This window comes from Neopelma chrysocephalum, unplaced genomic scaffold (assembly GCF_003984885.1).
Source record: "Neopelma chrysocephalum unplaced genomic scaffold, ASM398488v2 Primary Assembly neopelma1_42b, whole genome shotgun sequence".
NCBI classification, from domain to species: Eukaryota; Metazoa; Chordata; class Aves; order Passeriformes; family Pipridae; genus Neopelma; species Neopelma chrysocephalum.
This window is the reverse complement of record NW_020897701.1, coordinates 7520278-7542123: the sequence shown is the minus strand read 5'-3', so window position 1 is coordinate 7542123 and position 21846 is coordinate 7520278. Positions and strand designations below refer to the sequence as shown.

General features: G+C 38.8%; 1 protein-coding gene across 1 annotated transcript; it reads left to right on the top strand.

Annotated features, from left to right (window-relative positions):
• Positions 1–10324: 10324 nt before the first annotated feature.
• Positions 10325–17803, top strand: CISD2 (CDGSH iron sulfur domain 2). The gene is made up of 3 exons (XM_027677129.1): positions 10325–10486; positions 16194–16405; positions 17441–17803. Exons 1-3 carry the CDS (start codon positions 10384–10386, stop codon positions 17528–17530), a joined length of 405 nt encoding a protein of 134 aa, XP_027532930.1. The 5' UTR covers positions 10325–10383; the 3' UTR covers positions 17531–17803.
• Positions 17804–21846: the final 4043 nt, after the last annotated feature.

The following is a 21846-nucleotide window of genomic DNA, read 5'->3' as shown; positions in this document are numbered from 1 at the left end:
ACCAAGCATCCTGCACGCGAAGCAGCATTCCATACAGGATGCTTCATATAGATGAGAGGAAAGGGGGAAACAAGATGCAGATTTTTTCCAAAAAGATTTTCCATTTTAGGAGAGAAAAAAAAAATTACTTCAGTAGACACAAGATATCCTCCTAGTCCATCCAGCAGATTATCATTAGTTCCTGTTTGGTTAAGACGAAACACAACACTTCTGCTGCTGGAAAACAAAGCAGTAAGATGAACAACAACAACAGCAGCAGCAGCAGCAGCAGCTTCTCCCTGTTTGCATGTATTACCGGGCCTCAATTTTCTCTCCAGCATCCTGTCCAACTTGTTTTTCCTTTAATTATCGTAAATCAAGCTCGCAGTCTAATCCCTCTTTAATCTGAGCAAAACTCACCTTATTGGGGACCCTTTTGATTCAGTGGATACCACAAGACTAAGATCACAGGAGAAAGCTGATAAAATAAGATTGTTCCATTGGCTTTTTTTTAACACAATAAATAGAAAGGCTGAATTTGCCAACCCAAGCACCATTACAAGACAGTGGAAGAAAAACAAGTTTGGGGATGACATTGGATTCCACCTGATCTGTATTTTAAATTCCAAAGGCCAGCAGCCCTTCCTTGTAGCTGGGGGCTTCTCCCCTTCAAGAAGGACAAGAGGCACAGTTACAGCCTTTGTAGTGCATGCTCAGTTGCATCTGGGACCATTATGTTAGGAAGAGGAGGTAGCAAAACCCTTTCACATCTGGAGTGAAACCCAAGGTCAGTGCATTAGGCAGCACTTAGCTTTCTAAGAAATACTAGATAAAAGGTAACTTTTTGTCTTAATATTCTAACTTGGCAATTCTTCATCTCCCATTGTTTCTTTGACAGCTTCACTGACATTCTCACTGAAACAATTCCCAAGCTAATCCACATTTCCTTTGTATAGTAGTGCTTTTTGTCTCACTGCTAGGTCATGGGGCAAAATGCTGAGTCCCTACATTAATCCATTTTAAGTTGTTGCTGCTCTGTATAGGGAGTTGGAAGATCTAATGTTTAAGTCCACATACGACTTCCAGTGAAAAGCTGGAGTGCTTTATTGAATAATGATATGCTAAGGTTTCATGGACTGCACAAGGTCATATGGGATTCACAAGAGTATAGAACACTTCAGTAACTTATACTAAGATAAAGAGACCGAAGCCCCCAACAAAATCTTCTGGTCTTCAGGAGTTTGTTTAGCATTTCATTGTTTAACACTTTTTTTGTTTCATAGTGACAACATAGTTTTCTTCCAGTTAAAGAAGATTTTTCTCTTCTCTTGAAATCCTTATGGAAAGAGCTATTTTACAAGAATAAACTTATGACAACATAAAATTTATTATGCTTTTTTCACACAGATAAACAACAAAATCTTTGAAAATTGCTACAGGTTATTTATTAGTATTTATACAAAGTATTTGGATTTTTCCCAGAAAAACTGCCATTTGATCTAGGTGAAAAGTATATTCCTGTCAAGTCATCAGCAGTTTTTGTCAACAAGAACATTTTTTTTCTGTGCTGATTTAGCTCTATGGATATTGAAGCATGAAAGTCAGATGAGCATGTGTATGATGTAGTTACAATGCCAAATTTGAAAACTGAAAAGTTTTGTTGTCATGTAGTTACTACCTACCTCTGTTTTCTTCTTTTGTATGAATTCTTTACATGCCTGAATAAACATAGATAATATAAACCTACATGGCAAAATAGCTTAAAATAGGGGTGTGAAGGGCTGAGCAATTAGTCACAGTTGCTAAAATAATGTAAAATAGGCTGAATTCAGCAGGCAAAACCCCTCTTTGGAGCAACTCAGAGTTTTATCAGTTTCAGAAGGCCAGGGTACATCAGTTGGAGACCTTGTCAAAAAGGTGTTTAATGGTGACCTACTTTAGCCCATCTCTTTGGAGGTGGTTGCTCTTCCTTGTTATACCTGCTTTTCATCCCCTCAGGCTGCTTCAGACTGCATGCTAAGTCTGTAGGAGTTCCAGTGTTACCAAAGATGACCAAGCTCTTACAGCAGTTTTCAGCAGTACCTAATTTGGCCTATTGTGTTTACTAAAGGAGACATCAAAGGACTCTCTGGAGCGCTTTTAAGATATGTCTATTTTTATTACTTTGATGTAATTGATTACTAGTCAGATTTGAACCATCCTAATACAGTTGCTCCTCCAATGCTTGTTCCAGGATGCAAACCACAACCTTTGAGGAGTGTTTATGTTTAGCAAATGATTTGACCAGTGTACACTATACCCTATAAAAGTTGCTAGTTCAGATAAAATGTTAAGGCTTAAAGGTAGTTATTCATACAGGCCAGCTAACCTTTTTCACAGGCTCCCTAGCCAGGGGCAAGGCTGATCAGACTTTACAACATGCTGCAATCATTGATTTGAAGTGCAGGCTTCCATTCACCTGCCTTGCTACATGCAAAGTACAATTTTCATTGTTTGACTACAGTTACAGGGAATTAGCCTGAGCTAATCAGGACACTGATGGTGTACTTCATACACTGAAGTATAAACTGCCTTTTACCTCAGTAGATTTCCGTACAGAGATCAGCCAGTGTTTCCAGAAGACATGGGACAGGGACACTTATTGAGTTAGGAGCCATAGTACCATTGGTGTCACAAATGGCCTGCAGCAAACTACCTTTCCTGGCCATTCCTCCTCCTTCTGAGGCACTCCGGATGGTAAAAATGTTCGCATATTTGTAGTTAAATAAACACTACACTTCAGCAGAGGTAGCAGGTTGACTTTCTCTCAAAAAAGAGGCACTTTTTTGCCTTCTCATTCTTTCTGTTTTTCTTTTTTTCCCTCCCATTGTGTTTTATACAAAATAATGCTATATTTCCTTGGGGAAATTAGTACAGTCTTGTAGATTGCAGTGTTGTTATTGTTTGATGCTGTATTGACTTAATTTAAAATAATGATTTAAGAAAATAAGAAAGTCCACAGAAATACTTCAGGAGATTTTATTTGTTTGTTCTGTTTGTCTTTGAACTGTCAGGAATACATGCTGTTTATTTAGACAATGGATTTAACTGGCCAACTATCATGTGGTACTAGGAGTCTTTTCACTTTTATTTCTAGACTTCTGAGCAACCTCATCTTTAAAGATTTGGCCGGTCTTTTCAGTTTTTGGTATGTCCCAATTAACCAAGAGGTGTCCAAGAGCTTGCTTATACCTCAAATATTCAGGTAATCGCAGCCAAATATATCTCTTAGAAGGAAAGAGTACTATTCTTGTTTGCAGTCATATTGTAACTTGGGAAATATTGTTGGTGACTCTAAGTCACCGATACTGAAATTAGCCAGTTATTTCATCATTATGGTTAGGGGGATGGATCAGGGCAATATTTCAGAGACAGTGGGTTGTGACACAGACAGTAGTCATGAAACATGGTCAGGTGTTGGCAAGTTGTTGACAGGTTTGCAAATTATAAAGCAAAGGCAACCTGACTTCTGTACTCCTGGTGATTTTTATTCTTCAAGGTCAAGCATGCTTTTCAGTCTTCCAAGAAATATTACAGAGATTTGTCACTTTTACAGGTGATAGATGTTTGGGTTTTTTAATAGAGACAATGAGGACTTTTTTTTTAGAGGAAAATACTCACTTAAGGAGTTGGTAGTGGGATCCAAGACACTAATTTTCTCAGTCATAATGATTTAAATTCAAGATAACAGCAAAAAAGATAATTTCTTAGTCCTTCCTGACTATTTGGTGGCTTAGGTTAAATGATTTTATGATCTCCATTTAGCTCCCATATTAGAAAAACACTGCTACAAACAGAGATGGAGAACTCAGGTACTTGGAGACTAAATGATACACTTACCCATACATCATTAAGGATATTTGACAGTATGAAATCATATTGGATGGGCAATTTGAGGGACTATGTGCAGCATCTGTTTCTACTGTACTTGTTTTCTGAATAATCATAACATTTCTGGCTCTGAAACTGTCAAAATAACTTGCATAAAAGTGTAAAAAAAACCTGAACAAAAATAATTTGATTCCTCATTGGGAAGCAGTTTTAAAATGTTATCAAGTCTCTTAATAAATTAACTACAGACACGATGACAAGATTAAGTTTCAATAAAAGACATTCTGGTTTTAAAAAAGAGGCACTAGGATCTTTTCCTAGTTTCCAAAAGCATTCTCCTAGCATGTTGTTCAAGATAAATGCCTCTTAATTATCATGTACCTTTCACAGTCACTAAGCTTACATTTCCTGTAAAGTAAGTTTTATAAACTTTGAGGTGATATGTTTATATCCTACTTTTTGTTTTAGTTACTTTTTTCCCTTTAATCAGCAGAAAAAGCAACTTTAAAAAAAAAAATTAGTTACAGACTTTACAGCTCCATGCACTGGGGTGGAGTACAGAGTTTATATAAAATTTTGGAAATATCTTGAAAAGTAAGTAACTTACAAATCTAGGGAATAGCCAACTACATCGGTCTAGAAGTGCCCTGTGCTTTAGCTGACTTTCAGTCCAGAGGATGGGGAGTGTCTGGAAAAAGATAGAAAAGGAAAAGCATTACTAAGATAGGCATAAATGAGGCCATATGAATCTTATTTAGCAACTGTCATTGTCTTGGAACCAAGATAGCCACTTTTTTCTTGCTTACATCTCCATCGTTGGACATATACTTGTCTGAAATTGAAGAATCACACTGTTTTGGGTTTGGGTCTTTTTAGCTCCTCTTTATTCTTGTGAGATGACAGAGAATGAGTATGGCTTACTGTCACTGCCAGACCTCGCTAACCTTGGAAAGGGGAGCCAGGCTCAGAAATCTCCTCAGTGCTGTTGTTGCACAGCAGCCTCAGAAGGAATGACAAATTGCTGTTTTACTGCAGTGTCAGTGGGGATCATGACACAGGAAGAACTTAAGAGCAGAGGGCAGTCCTACAGCAGAGACCACGTACTCTGTCCTCGGCAGGGGAAGCTGGTAGTTTTTCTGTGCTATAATTAGCCACTGCCGATGAATGCACATTGCGTCACAGGAATTAGTCTTGTAGCATTCTCACCTTTGCCTTCCAAAATGAAGGAAATATATTTCAATGACAGCTATTACACCAAGGGAGCAAAGTATTAAGAGAATACATATACTTTTAGTTACCTGGTCAAGGATACACAGTCCTCACTGATCAATGCAGTTTAAAAAGGAATGGTGAGTGGTCTGCTGCTGAGAATATGGTTACACATATATAGCTTTTTTTCCCCAGAATTCCCATCATGAGAGCAGCTTGTAGTGTTTTGATAGTGGGTTTACTTCACATCTGTTCATTTAGCAGCAAGTACTTCCTAGATTATGTCAGCTTTGTCCTCTGTAGGTCCTCTAGTGAAGGGGAGGATGTATCTGTTTTCCATCACTGCAGCTTCCTCCCAGGGGACAATCTGGGGATTTTGAAGTCTGGTTTATTGCAACAAACCAGGCAGAACCTGTCACAAATCAATAACATATCTGGTCTCTTATGAGCATATTAGTGAATCCTAAGGATACTTGTTCTGATTTGAGTAAAACTTTGAAATAGCAACTCCCTGGAAGCCAATAAAGTTCCAAATCTATGCAAGTCTGTATGCGACCAGCAACCAGATCAGTCTGGATCCTCACGAGCATTACATAGCAGATCAGCTACCTAACGTGGATGGAAAAACTGAATGATTCATGTAATGATTCAAAATTAAAAACTCATCGCAATATTATATTTACTGTGTACTTTCTTGTGCATCATTAGGATTACTTGACTGATGTTGCTTGCAATAGTTTTGTGTCATACAACTTGTTGCTTTCTGTGCTTTAAATAAATGCAGGTTCAACTTTGCATAACCAAGTGGATATTCATAGTTTCATCTTGTGCTATTTCTGTAACTGTTACAGTTACAGTTACCTGTAGAAACCACTACTGTGGACCAATGCTAACCACTGCGTAAAAAGACAGCTCCAGCTTGGAAAAATCCATAAAATGTGTAGAAAGTAACTGAACATTACGTGGGGATCTCTGGTAAGTTAGCACTCAATATACCTATTCTTTCTTGAGTTGGGGTTTTCTTCAACTTTATTTTATACCCAACTCATGGGTAACATTTCCTACTACCCAGCAGTAGCAGTCAGAAAAAGGAATTAAAATGTTAAACCTGTGGCTGAGAGATCAAAGCATGGCATTTTTCTTGAATAAATAAAACCAGTCTACTGCTCTGTTCTCTCATGCACAAAGTTGCCGTGTTGGAACTTGATCCAATTCTTAGAAATCTTGCAATTTTTCTTTATATTCTTGTTTCCATTCTTTTCAGAAACTAATTCTCTACAATCTGCAACAATAAATGCTGTTCTAAGCCACAGGGAATTTTAAAATTCAACAATAACATGTTGTTAGTAGGACACTGCAGTTACTTAGGCAATCATGATAGCACCTGCTTTCAAAACATAATTGTTACATGGTAAAATTCTTGGACATTAGTTAGATTACCATGCTCATTTAGGAGTAATTTATAATATGAACATTATGCTATCACAAAATTACCCCATTGGTTCTGTTATAAATATAATTTGTTTCCTTATTTTTCTCTGGAACACTTTGCCCACCGTAAACAAGTAGCTATTTTCAATAAACACCAGCAGAAGCCTCTTAAGGTGCCAAGTCTCAGAGCCAAGTGAAAGCATGTCAATCTCAGCTTTCTTCTGTAGGCATCTAAGCCTCTGGATGTAAAAATATAAAGTGAAAACCTAACCTGCAGGCAATGCAATTGAACTTGCTTGCAATGTTCTTAAGCATAAAAAAGAAGAAAGAAACTGTATATAAATACATCCAATTTTAAGCAAGTCTCCTTCATTTTTGAGATTCAATTATTTAATAGCTGGGTGTTGACAGTGCTGCATAACTAGCTGACAGAGACAGTGCATGAAATGAATCACAGTTCCTACAGCTCTTCTGGGGTGCAATGATTTTGCTTACTTTTGGGGAAGTGGAGAAGAGAGATCCTTGCATACAGCAGGAACAGCAGCTAATCACACCCCATTGTGAAATGATTCAAATACAAAGGGGGAGATCTGCCTTCCTCCTAGATGGAGGCTTGTTTTTTGCTGATCACAGGAGCCAGCAATGTGGTGGCGGAATAGTTTTTGGTTAACAATAGTACTTTCGCCTGCTGCAGATATTATTCCAGGTGCTCAGTTTGGAAAATGGCAATACCAATTCCAAGAAAATGGTTTTAACAACACAAGATATCTTGTTGATAGAAAAGCTCATTACCATGAAAGAGTGCTGAGCAAATTACTGTGCTACTTAGGCTTCTTTTACAGATGGAAGAGTTGTGTGTCTGCTGCCTCAGAACCTTTCATCTTTTATCCTTACTGACGTGTACTTGGTAAAATAAAAGAAATATATATAATTTACAAATGTTCTTTTCCTTTGCAAATCTTAGTGTTCTAGACAGACCACTAAGTATCATCTCATTTTACTGCAGAATTAAAGGCAGAGGGAAATTAAGCAATTTTTGAAGGGTAGCAAAAGAAGGAACACAACTGGACTCTTTTCAATTATGTTCAGTTTGTTGGACCACCAGCTTGAGGATGCTGAAGGCAACTCTTATTTCTACTGTGTACTGGACCACTGCAGCAGCCATGTTGTAGTGACAAGAATAAATTCTGCACCATGAACTTTTCTACGATTGTTATCAAAGCATGCACAGTAGTAAGTTAATTGAGCTGGTTCTCATTTGGGCTATGTTTTGGGAATTCCAAATGTTAAAGACCAGAGCTAGCCTTAACTATGCAGCTCTCTTCATGTAAGCTCCATTTGATCTGTAATGTTCTTGCTAGATGAAAATCCCAGTGATAGAGGATACTTAGTGCTGAAATCAGTATGGGTGACCTAGGTTCTGTTCAAGTAGCTATAACTGGCTTTTTGTGCTGTTATTTTTATTTCTGCAACTCCTATATATCCTCCCAATACCAGAATTTCAATGGCCAAATTTAGCACAAAACACATAAGCAAAGGCAATCTCTACTTTTTAACAGTTCACAAACAGAAGCTAAATATGCAAGAATGAATTGTTGCATGTTACTCTCCCCCAAAAAACCTAGAAAATTTTCCAGATACCAAACAGTACTGATATTTGAGTTGAAAAGCATGCTGATAAAATCCTGAGGTAGCAATCTGCCTCTGGAGTAAGAACGTACACATAGGGTGTTAAACGTGTAACAGAAGGAAGATATCACACCGGCCTACTAAACCTCCTGATGTTGACTGATCTTAAGTTCTGACCCCATAACGTGGTCCCTGAAGATGGACTACTGTGTAAAACCCTGCTCTTTCCTGCAGGACTGAGCAAACCTGTAGCTTACATTTTCCACCTTAAATCAAACAGGAAGTCTGCAGCCAAATTGCAGGGTTAACATGCATCTCCTGAGCTCCAGTTCAAACTGGACTTCTGAAGAAGATTTTTTGCCTCCCCTTCAGTTAAGAATCTCATTCTCATTTTCTTTATAGGTTTCTCATAATCTATGACTCTCAGACTTTCATATGCCAAACGTGTCCATGACTCATGTCAGCTGATACCTCCGTGGACAGACAAGGAGCAGCAAGAGCAGTTCCTCTCTGCCACATGTGCGGATTGAATTGCAGTGTGCTGAGTGCAGCACTGATCAAAGGCAGCACAGTAGGATTCAGGATCTTCCCTGAAACGTCAGCTGTGCTCCCAGTATCACAGCTAGCATCCAGAGAAGGCTGGAAGAGCAGAAGAAAGGGGAGAGGAGGAGGGAAGAACAGAGGCTCTCAACTTCAGTGTGAAGTTGTTTGATTCAGAACTAGAGGATTTACCTTATGTGCCTTCAGCTTTATGTATTCTTTCCCCAGAAAGTCTCACAAACAAGGTTACATCACAACATCTGATGTGTAATCTTTAGAGGAATAACCAAATGTTTTACTCTTTCGTTACCTTGTCTAACAGCAGGCATTTGCCTAAACAAGAAGGAATCATCTTAGAACATCAGACATATTCATTGCACAGATAAATTTAGGTGAGGTAGGGAACGTAGATACTGTGAGATCACAGGAATATTCCCACTAGCTAAAGATGATGATTCATCAGGAAATGTTAATGTAGGGTCACGGGTAGAAAAGTAATATTCAGGCCAGAAGCACAAATAAGTTGGATTTGCTTGTCTTAAACCTAGCTTCCAGTATTTGTTTTTGGTAGGGTTTTTTGCTTGTTTGTTTGCTTGCTTTGCTTTAGTTCTCTACGGTGACTTTAATTTTGGTTAAGATTGTTTGGAATTAATCATTAAAGCAAACTACTGAAAGAGATCTAGCACTACGTTTGTACATCCTAGTCAATAAAAGACAAACATGACCGCTGAGTAGTTTCAGCCACAGACAGAGCAGTGGGTTCATCCTACTCAAGAAATACCTATAGACGTTCTTCTGTTGTCTTGTGGAACCCTATTACCCTACCCCAAAACTTCTTGAATACCAATTCTGGGCAAGCAGGAAAAGTACATTGTTGATATGGGCAGATATGGTGTGGTTTCAGTACCTGGTTTCAGTACACTGACGGAGGAGAGAAAACTGCTTCAGTCAGGATCAATGTAAGGAAGGAGACAGGTCTTCTAGGATTGTGCTGCTTCAGCTTTCCTGCTTGTGCTCTGTGCTATATGCTATTAGCACTTGATAGATTCACTCACCGTGGCAGCAAAGCATCTTGAACCAAATGGTGTTGTCATGACCAAGGGATTAATGCTAGAGTATCCAGGTCTGGATGGATTGGCTAAATTGACTTAGAATGGCTGCATACTTCACGTTATTTCACCTGGCTATACAGGGGGGATTTTCTATGCCAAAAAATGACCAGTCTCCTTGGCATAAAAGTGAAATGAAATGAAATCAAATCAAATTAAAGGTGGAGAGAGGACTTGTTCTGTGCAAACTATTGCCAAAGACAAGACGGGTGCATCTCCCCCTGTAGCATTAAACTTCTCAGTGCTCACGCTGTCCTACCTCATCCACAAGAAGAAAAACCTTCAGACTTTTTACTTCAAAATATTTGTAAGACCTTCAATGTGGAATGCAACCTGAATGCAGCAAGGGTGACGACGGGTAATTAAATACAGCCTGTAAAGCATAAGCCACGTATTATTCAAGCTATGCTCCCTCTCCCTTCCCTCTCCCTTCCCTTCCCGCCCGCGCGCCCCCTGGCGGCGGGAGCGCTCCCGCCCCCCTCGTCGGCGGCAGGCGCCCCCTGGCGGCGCCCGCGTGAAGAACGGGGCCGGCTGCCCGGGCGCGTGCGCGGCACCGCCCCTGGGCGCGTGCGCGGCGGGAGCATCCCGTGGCAGCGCGCGGGGGCACATTCCAGACATGGTGCTGGAGACCCTGGCCCGCATCGTCAAGGTCCAGCTGCCCGCCTATCTCAAGCGCCTGCCGCTGCCCGAGAGCGTCGGCGGCTTCATCCGCCTCACAGGTGAACGGGGGGAGCGGGACCCCCTTCCCGCCCCGGCGGCGCGGTCGGTCCTGACCGGGCTCCGGCTCCCGCCCCTCGCGCCGGGCATCGCGCGCTGTCTCCGTCACGGAACGGGGAACCCCAAACCTTAAACTGTCTCAGCAGCGGAACGACCCGACAGACAGGAGGTTTGGGTGCCCTGGGAGGGAGGTGGGAGCTGTCTGGAAAAAGTGCAGCGATGGAGTGAAATGTTGGCGTTGTGCTTAAAAATTCCTCTCGGTGCCGACACCGGCGAGCCAGAGGCCGTGCGGCTACAGGGAATGGGGTTTTAGCTGGAGGCCTGAAACATGGCCTCGTCTTCTGCTTCACAGGTTGAAGACGGCCTTTGTACCCCGTTCAAACAAAAAAAAAAATCTCATTCTGGGAGCCTGCTACATACACAGAGTTAGTGGGTTTGTTTTTTTTTTTTCTTTCAATTTAGTATTTTTCATAAGTATTTTCTGGGTAAGGGAGTGAAAATACCAGTTCATTGATCGTAGCCCTGTCACAGCGAACAAGAAAGAAAACTGAATACTGGCGAGTGTTCTGGGTGTTCAGTGCTCTCCAGTGCTCTGCAAACTGTGGCTCCCAGAGCCCAGGCTCGGCTGCAGTAATACAGGCAGGACCTCAGGCAGTGTCAAGTGACAAGATTAGTTCGGTGGTAATAAATAAGAGGAATGCTCTCAACAGAAACTCACTGGAAGTAGAAAAAGTTTTCAAAGGGCAGAGTCAGCCTTGTATCTTGCAGCACTAAGGTATCTGTGACTATAATAGTGATGGAAAATTGTTAAATTTAGAACGGGCACAATTTATTTAAAGCCAGGTTTGAGTCCTTTTTTTTCCCCAGCATGTTTATGCTGCTTGTAAACTGTAAGTCCCATTATCTTTCTCAGGACAAGCAAACCTCTTTTGAATGAACAGTTCTTCTTTTTCCACAACTACTCTTTCATTTGAAAAACTGTTAATTATATTTACCAAATAGAGAAATTCAGCTCCTACAAAGATGGGAGGAAGGGGATAAAATAAGCTACAGAACAACACAGATTCTCCTATTCCTAGCATTTATCAGTTTCCTACTTAAGTCATTGCCCTTTTAACTGCAAGTTGTTAAGCTTAGTAATACTTTTGTTTCTTATTGCTTCACTTTTCCAAACATGTATTTCTGTAACAGCATTATTTGTGCAGTCTGTATTTATTCACAATACATAGTAGTAATACGATTTATTCTGCAAACCTCTGAGAAGACATTCTGAAAACCTGTCAGGACTTGTTTGTTTGTTTTTCATAGAGTAATCAGTGGGGGAGAACTGTTCTGCTGTCATATTATTTACCCCATTTACAGGTACTTTCTTGAATTTGGAGGGAGGGCAAGAAGCAAACAACTGATACCTTAAGTGGAGACAAAACGTGGGAAATGTCAGTCCCAAAAATACTAAACAAGGGTAAAAGAAGGACCAAGTCAGAAATTGCTTTGAGAACTGGTAGGATTTAATGAACATACCTGAAAAAATTCCTTTCCTCAGTGATTTTTTTTTTTTACTGGACTCTTAAAATTGGGAAATGAAGGTATAATTAAAACTGCATAGCTATAGAAATAATTTTTTCAATTTTTTTTTTTAACAGTAAGCTAGAATAGTATCTGCTGTCATGCTTATACATCTCCCTCTTAGGGTGAATGTGAATGAAAATGGAAGAAAAAAAAGCAAAACTGTACAAGGCGCTTAAAGTAATGACATAGGGTAAATGCAACAAGGTGAGACTTTCAAAAAGGAAATCGTAGGACACCTCATCCTAGGCACCTAAATTAAAAAATATCATCTCTTAGTGCTTAAAGGTTATTGAAAGTCATTCAGACATCATTGCTCATTGAAGAGTCTTGTGCTTACATGCACTCAGAGCTGCCATCAGTCTTAAGTTTCGTGTGAGAAAATGATTGCTTCAGCAAATGCTGCCTCTTCTCTTTGCTGCTGTGGTCGTAGTCTGTCCTGTCGTGAAGTCATAAGTATCTAAGAGCAGGGGATTCCCAATCCCAGGGTTATTTTGCAGTGAATTACCAATAGTGAAAGACTGTTAGACAATAGAGAAGATTAGATTAATGTTCTCTTTTGTATTTACTACTACTACAAATTACAGAGTATATTCTTTGGCAAATGACATATCAAACATTTCAAGCATTTTTCTTTGCTTCTTTTTGGAAAGTGAGAAATAATATGGATGTAAAAACATTTAAAGTGCATTAGTATTTGTCCTTTCATGGCATCTCTAGGGACCAGCACTATAAAACACTTGCTAGCATAGACCTTGTTTGCAAAGGGAGGTCAGATCCTAGATTTGGAACAGTGCAGTCCTTTGCTTGTTAGCTCTTTTATTGCTTCTATAAACTTTCATTATCTTCCAGGCAGATGCAACCTCAGTTCCTGTAGCACATCAGTTGTAGAAACAACAAACCAAAACTATAAGGAGCACCTTTTTTTTTTATAGGGTGTGTGTTATAGTGTGCCGATTAAAAATCTTGACGCTTATTGTTTGTTGTGACCTTACCAAACCAGAATGAAAAACTGCTTGCTTGAAGACTGTTAACATCTAATGCATAACTCCTGAAGGTAAATGCAATGAGGGAGGAAGGAAAGAACACTTGACCTTGGGTTTGAAAGTGGATATCTGAGTTATCATGCTGCTGCTGTTCAGAGGCCTCTTTCAGTGTTCTGTCATAGCTGCTTTAGCCTTCCCTTCTCAAGTTCAGTGAAATGAACAGCGTTGTCTGTTTTCATCTTTGAAGATGTCATTAAAATGGTACATTCACCTCAGAAGAGCAAATAACTGAACAGAGTTAGCATACATCTGCTCATTAGTTCTGAGGAAAATGTAATTAGTAAGTAATTTTAATTTGCCTGAAGAATTTAATCACTTTAGAGAATATACAATAACAGTTCAAATCTTCATTTTGTCTAGTAGCTGATACTTGTTAAGATTTTGGTTTGCAGTTGAGCTGTTACTGTAAGAGGCTGGTTTTGGGTCTGCATAGGATCATTTCCACAGAAATTAGCTGAAACATAAATCAGAGTGAAAGATATCAAAGGAGTAGTTGATGGAAGACAAGCAGGGAACACCTGCTTTGATTTGACTCTTAGTGTCTGGCCTGTCCCTTTCAGTTCACAATGTGTTTCTTATGTTGTTGGACTTGTTACTGTTGGACTAAAAATTACAACAACCTCTCCTTGAAAATGTAACTGTGGCCTGTGGTCCGTGGCCTCAGCTTCTTGGAATTCTCTGGTCTCTGATACTTTCCAGAACTTTTCTTTGGGATCAGTCCCTATCTAACACAAGTTAGAAGACTAACTTCTTCGATATACTACTCTTCATTTCTGTCTCCAAAGGCTATCTCTTCCCATGCAGCAGAACTGATAAAGGATCTCCAGAATCAATATAATTGCTGAATTCTGAGTTGTCAGCTGTGAAAATAAACAGTCTTGTGAATTGCCTTACATCTGCTTCAGAAAGGTATGAATGGCTTCAAAAACACAGAGCAGCTTACAGTTGTAGGAAGGCATAATTGGATTAGTTTGGGTGAAGCTTTTCTCTCACTGCTGCCCACTCAGCCCAAAGATCTCTGACTTTTTTTACTTTGTCACAGTATCTTGTATCTCTTGCCCTACAAGCATGAAAATGTTGATTTTTCAGTTTAAACACATGAACTTCTAGTAGTCTTTTAGCAATAACAAGTCTCTTTATGATTAGTGTACACATTGGTGTAATTGGGGGCTTTCCAGAGACTCCCAGATTAGAAACAAGCAAAGAAATCATTGGCTAGTGGGGACAACTATTTATCAGTAGTTAGCATGGTAAAAATGTTAAATAATAACTATTATAAATAATATCCTTGTACTTCCTATTCATGTTGGTTTCTAATTTCCCTTCTCAGAGGTTACAGCTATCATGTTCCTGTTTCATTTGGATGAACCCATCTGGTTATGAGTCTCCCACGACTCTTGTTCTGATTTTGATGTTGTATCAGGGAGTTTCGAGCTATATTGAGATCATAGAATCATTAAAGCTGGAAAAGGCCTCTAAGATCATCGAGTCTGAGATCATTAAGTCCAACCTTTAACTCAGCACTTCCATATTCACTGCTAAACCATACCCCTAAACCAAAGTGCCTTGAGAACGTTTCTAGGGAGGATGAGTCCACCACTTCAGTGAAGTGATTACTGAAAGTTCTTGCAGTGCCTTTAGGATTTTTGCAGCTATAATGCATTTCCAGATAAATGCACTAAGTGTGGCTGTAATGTCAAAGGCTATAGAAAATGCAAAGAACATAAAATTAGTCCCACAAAGTATTTTCATCACATGGTGTACTTCCAGAAAAATCAATTTCTTAAGAAAAATCCACTGTATTCCAACTGGAAAAGTATTAGCTTAAGTGTGTGCTCTATTAGTTTATATAAAATCAATCTATATACAATAATGTATTTTCTGAGAGCTACAACCCACCTAGCATCCTTAGCCTGCTCTATTGCATTTTCTCATGCATCTTAATTTCAAAAAACAAACTGCAAAACAATATTTTGCTGTGTTCTGATCCTAAATAATTTAGAAGAGTAACTTGATTAGTGTTGTATTACAAAGAGCTTATGCAGCTGTTTGTGCTCCAGCTTATTATACTTCTTTGTTTTGCTTTTTTAAAAGTATTTTCAAACTCTCTTCTATATGAGTGTTTAGATTTAATATATTCTCCAGAAATTCAGAAAAATGCTATCAACCTTTATTTCACCATGGTATTTAAATTACACTGGAGTATTGTCACAGTATGTTTTGCTGGAAAAGTGGATCCACCTTCAATATATATAGATCATATGCAAAGTACTGATGAATTTCTTAAAAAGTTCAGTAAGTCTTCTCTCACCAGTATACCTAGAAGATTTATAATTATATAGCAAGGCAGCCAAGCCTGCAGTGGATATTTGTATCTTTTACCTGTACTTAAAAGAGGTTCCTTACTTTGGTTAAAAGTAATTTCCTGCGACTTGAGTTACTGATTTCAAGTCTCTTTCTCTGAGTTGTAGAAACTTTTGCAGATCCCTAAGCAGAGGTCTGAAAAATAAATCCAAAAAGATTGGTAAAGGTTTTGCTAGTGTTTGCCTAATAATCTGTGTAATTTCTACCAACAGTTTGTAAATAAACTTGGAACAAAAAAAAATGATAAAAACTTCCAAGAAGAGCAAAACCTGAAATAACCAAAAAAAAATTCAATTACAAAATGTATTGAATAATTTTTCCTTTACAGAATGTTAAGATACCTGCAATGAATATACTTACCACATTTAGTCATACCCAATTTGCTAGTACAAGTGCTGGTTTACTGCAGGTGAGCAGAACCCTTGTAATTTCAGGGTTCCCCATTCCAGTAAATCTTTTATTTATTTTTGATTTATTCTCTTCCACTGAATTATCTTCTAGAGTCTTAAAATTTAGATGAAGTTCTAGGAGTCACATTTTTACTTTGCCTCTAGTAAACCCCAGGATTTAATCTGTCTCTTCTTTCTTCGTAAGATGTACCCATGGAGTCTTGCTTGCCCTCAGAGCCTTGCTGACTGAGCAGCTCCATTCCCTACCCTCAGTCTAAGCCATTTTAAAAGTAGCTGACACTGCACTAAACTTAAGTGCCAATCTAAATCCCACCTGTCTTTAGTTTCAGAATGGCTGCGATTGTTGCCTTTCCTGGGCGTGCTGGCCCTGCTCGGTTACCTCGCTGTTCGTCCCTTCCTCCCCAAGAAGAAGCAGCAGAAGGATAGCTTGATTAACCTTAAGATCCAGAAGGAAAATCCCAAAGTAGTGAATGAAATAAACATCGAAGATCTGTGCCTCACTAAAGCTTACTGCAGGTGCTGGCGTTCTAAGACGGTAAGACATTGTGCTACTGTAGGATTAGAGATTGAAACTTGCATGTTTTTATTAGTGCTTCGGTGGTGAATGTTGACCTGTTGCTTTTCTCTGGAGGTGGGAGATGTTCCTGAGTTTTGTAGAATGTCACAATTCTTACTTTTTCTCCACATACACCTATCTACATGCAGAAAGAAACTGTAGAAACTTGAAAGAAATGCAGTAGGGCTTTTCTAGAAACATTTAGAGTGACCATGTGTGAGCAGAATAAAACCAACCAGGCTTTGTTTACTATTTTGAAATACATTGCAATTAGAAGATAACTACTCTTATTTTGCAAAAAACCAATGCTTAGACAGTTGTTCATATTAGAGTGAAAGTAAGACTGGTCCAGTGTTAGTGAGAGACAGCATATCCCCATCAGGTCCAGAGCAGTCAGATGACTGGTTTGGATAGTCTGTCCCTGAAATCAACCAGATGTTAAATAAGCATTTTTCATCTAGCATCAGTTTGAATTTCCTGATTCAATTTTGAATGTCCTGACTGCACTCTGGTTTTATCCTCTCTGGACTGAATGCTTTCCTGTTTTAACAACAAAAAAAAAATCTGCCCTGAACTGAAGAAACTTGCTCAACTATTCTCACTTTGGACTAATCACTTCAGCCAAGTATTTCAGCTTTTCTTAAAAAAGTACTTTCTGGTTGCAAATGATTAAATCTATTCAGACCACTTCCACAATAAATTTTAAACCATTTGTAGCTGTGATGGCTGCTCTGCTTGCTGTTCTTTCATGGAAAAGGGTTCATCCCTAACTTTGCATCTAAGAACAGCTATTTTAGGACCTCACAAATCTAGTTACCCATTAACAGCATTTGTTTTCCGTAGTATCACGTGTCCTCTGTCTGATAGGAGACAGAGAGTTTGATGTTGAAACAGGACATAATTGGAGGAACTAGCAACATTATCAAAGTGCTCTTGGTATAGGAAGAAGTACAAAAATCACCTTGCAATTGCTGTACAGAGTTACTCTAATTCCTCATGTCTGTTTTCTTTCAGTTCCCTGTCTGTGATGGCTCCCACAACAAGCACAATGAATTAACAGGAGATAATGTAGGTCCACTAATACTCAAGAAGAAAGAAGTATAGCAGATGTTTAATCCCTTAGATCCTGACTGATAATAAGTCTTTTTATACCACTGTAGTTGCAAGGGGCAGCATTTATTATGTGATTGGTATGATTTAGTTTAATGATTGCTGTAGATTTCTTTTTGGAATAAACTACATTTAGACAGTGCTGAATTTGTCACTGTTTCAATACCTTATTCTGAAAAGGATTTTGTCTGCTTTGTAAAACTGTAAAGTACCTATCTCTGTAAATAAGTCGTTTATTTCAACAATAAATTGACTTTCTACAACTAAGCCTTTTTTGTATGAACATGCAGTTATAAAACTGTCACTATTTCAAGTGACAGAAGTGCACTTTTCTGTTTGATTTTGTTCTGCTGAGAAGCCAAGTTTTATTTTGCTTTTCAGCAACAAATTTGAGTGCAGCGCAGTGGGGGAGAAAAAAGATACCAAATTCATTCTTTGTGAATGTATATTCAGGCAGGCAGCATAGCAGTGTTAAGTTATGGTAACTGAAGGTCTGACCTGTGCAGACTGCCTGTGTGGGCAGTTTGTTAGTCTTATGCAAAGTAGCCCAGCTCAGACAAACCCCACACAGCTGGAGAGTTTCATACAGCTTCCTAGGTGGAGTGCTGCAGTTCCAGACTGTATAAAAACTAAACTACTGAGCAGGTCAGCCACAAACATTATCCCTTTGTTTCAGGCCCCTGTGTTGATTGTTCATGAGCTCTTGGGAGGAAACACCAATTTGCTTCATGCAAATTCACTTGCACTGTAGTTGCTACTTTTTGTAACAGGAACTCTCATGGGATTAATGGGTTAAATGACAGAACCATGGATGCAGAGCTGAGCTGTTCCCCATTCAGAATCATTATTTAGGCAAGTCAGAACTTTGCTGTGATGTGGCTTAATTTCAGATGCAGGTAAATAATTGCTACTTACCTAACTGCTAGACTTCTAATTATTCTAAAGTGCTTTATTCTCCCGTGAAAGACTGTATCCATCAGTTTAAAAACAAAAATTTGATCCATGCTACAGTTTTAGACAGTTGTACTGAGGCAGATTTCAGCCATCCCTTAACAGCATTTCATTTGACCCATTGTTAGGCAGGTGGGAAGCCCCAGAGCTGTTGCCAAAGCTGATCACCACAGTGCTGAAGCAGAAAGCAAGTCAGAAAGCTGTTCTCACATAAAGGCTCTTGCAACAGCAGCAGAACTAAGGTAGATCATTCCTCCTCTTTTTGTAACTGTTGTAGTTCCAGGTACCAAAACCTCTTGCCTTGCAACAAAAGATGGCAGATTAGAATGTGATTGTGTGTTCAATGCCTGCTTTTACAGAGTGTGTAACAGAACCGTGGTATAACCTCTAATGTATTAATGCTTCATGGTGGTCTTACTTCAACGGATAAGCAAAGCATAAACATATTAGTATATAACATTTAAAATAGATAAAAATGTGTAATATTAAGTGTCCTATACTCAGTCTTCACTTAGAGAGGTATATTGAACACCAAGCCCCAATTCTTGGGTTTGGTGAAGAAGTTTTGGTGAAATGCAAAAGCCTGTCTTTAGATTTCTTTTTTCAGGCTCTAAAATCCACAGCCCATTGTAGCAGGCTGTTATTATATAAAGCCCTGTATGTACTTCCATCTTTTATCAGAATACTTTTGTATTCAAATAGTTTGGTTTCCTCTGAATTCAAAACCAAATCAGTTAAACTAAGACAAACCTTGCTGAATTAAGTAATACAGCAAAATTGGTTTTGTTTCTCCCAAAAAGCTCCTCTAAAAGCAGAACAACAGTGTAAGGTTTAACCTCTTCACTCCATCTTTAATACAGCTTGATTGTGAAATAATTTTTTTCCCTGCCTGCTCTTAGAAGAGATTGCTGTTAAACTATCTACAAATGTGGCTATGGAATAAACAGGAATTTTCGATTTTTGTGCTTATGTCTGTAATGGAATGGAACACATTTGTAGTGCTGCAAAAGCAGCACTCAGTTACAGCTCCTTTGTAGAAAGGATGTTTTAGTAATTTCCACAAGGTAATAATATAACGACGATCACAAGCAAGATAAATCACCATTTCCTTGCATTTCAAAATCTGTCAAGGTAATACTGTCTCATGGACACAGAAATTTCTGTAGAAAATCTCAAAGAATTTACTAATCAGTTCTACCTGAAGTCTACAGAGATAGATAGCTAAGAGCTGAAGGGCCTGCAGCGCCCTGTATTTCACCAGCAGTAGAGCGAGTTGAACCAATTACCTGACTTCTCTAACCTAATTTGGAAGCTCCACACAAAGGGATAAATTTGCCTTGAAGGCTAATAAAGACCAGAACTGAGGTAGTGGACTTGAGAACTGAGGTCTTCAGTGTCTCAATAAAAAATCAGGAGAAACTGAAATTGGCATATTGTGACATATCTTTTTACTCTTAGAACAGTAATGTTTACCTTTCTTTTGATTATAATTTGAACAATAGTTAGATTAGGCTACAAATAAACTTGCAAGTTTAGAGAAAGGTGTTTGACTTGTGGCAACTACTGGACAAAGTAAATGTAATTGAAATGCAGCTGACCCAAAATTTGATCTCTTTCACTCTGTTTATTAGAAAAGCAAAATGCAGAAACTTATCATTCATTGTTTTTTGGCTGTATTACACCATGACTGTTTCACAGTTAATTTAAGGCTTCAGTCTAAATTCCTTAAAAAACTGTTTGGCTGAAAAAGAGAGAGTAAGCAGTGATTATAATTACATTATCACTGCATCCCCGGGCCTGTGCAATTCCCTGCTTCCAGATGGCCAATTTCTGTCTTTTCCCATATGCTGCCTACTGTAACTCTGCCCAATGCTGGCTGCCAGGAATGCTGTCAGACCTTCTGCTGCAGAGGTTCTTCTGAACCTTCTGGAACGGCACGTTCAGTACTCTCCCACGCTATGCCTATGATTGTGTCTGCGTGAGAGCGGGATTCCTCTGGTTATCAGTTACTGCACATTGTGCTCTAATTTTATTTCCCACAAATAAGAGACTGGCATGGCATAAAGATTCTCTTGGCTTGAATTTATGCATTATTCATTAATGATTTCCCTGGCGTTTTGTTAAAAGAGAGGTGGTCTTGAATGTTGTGATTCACCCACATAAAAAGTGAAATCGGATCTCTCAAAGTTAACTGCTATTTAAAATTGTCTGAAATTGTCATGATACTTATTAAAAAACACAGTGTTATAGGTTCTTAGTCCTCATATAAGATTTCTTTTCACAACAAGATGCAAGTGTTTTCTTCTTTTCTGGAAGGTAAGGAGAGGAGCATTACAAAGCTTTAACGCTTTTAGTTTTAGATTTGCAGGTCTATGTAATAGCTTCAACCTGAATCTTTTTGAAGATTTAATAAAAGCTGAGGGAAAGGAGTCTTGTGATAAATATCCACATAAGGTAGCAAAGAAAGAAAAATGCATTCAATTTCATTTAGATTAGCAAAAAGATGACACTTTTCAGTGGTACAGCTATTCAGGAACTCAGAATGGTGGAAGTGATCTAATGCATAAATTGAGAGTGCATTGAGGTTAAGGGGACATGGTAAATCCGATTTATGAGATGCTGTTATGGTGGTAAGGTTATCATGAACAAAGGCTCTTTGTCAGAGGTTTGCTTGCATACTTAAGGTTGTGTCCAAATTTTAAGGGCTGTAATCCTTACAACATCACACTTCTGTTATCGACCAGATTCCAAATTTGGCATAGTGATCCAAGTGAGAGGATTCAGCTTTTTATAAAACTTCATGAAAAAGTGAACTCCTCGAAGTTTTACTCAAGTGGAATTATTTTACAGACAGTCTGAACTGAACACTGTATTCCCTCACCTTGTCAGTTAGTTTTCTAGACGATACAATTTCCAAATACAATAACCTCCTATTAAAACCACCCCTATTTAAGGAAAAGAGTGCCCTCCCTTAGCCATGCAAAGTAGGCAGAACAGGCACAGAAGTCAAGGGATGACACAATAACCACCAAGCACAGCACCCTTAACCATTCATTGGTGCACAGTTTGAAAGCATTTTTTCAGGTCAGGAGACAAACATGAACTGAACTAAAGATGGTACATTCCCAAGGAAGCAGAGAGAACAGCAGTGTGTATAGTAAAATAATACCAGTGTACTTGACAACTGTTAGAGGAAAATTTGCCAAAGAATTTCCTGGTATTTTTATCACTGTGCTGGAATTGCAGGCTATGAACCTTAAATATTTTTCAGGAAGCTTTCTTTCTGCCTTAGAGAGGAAGGCATATACAAAGGAATGCATATTGATCTGTAATTAATCTATATACAGAGGCATATGTGA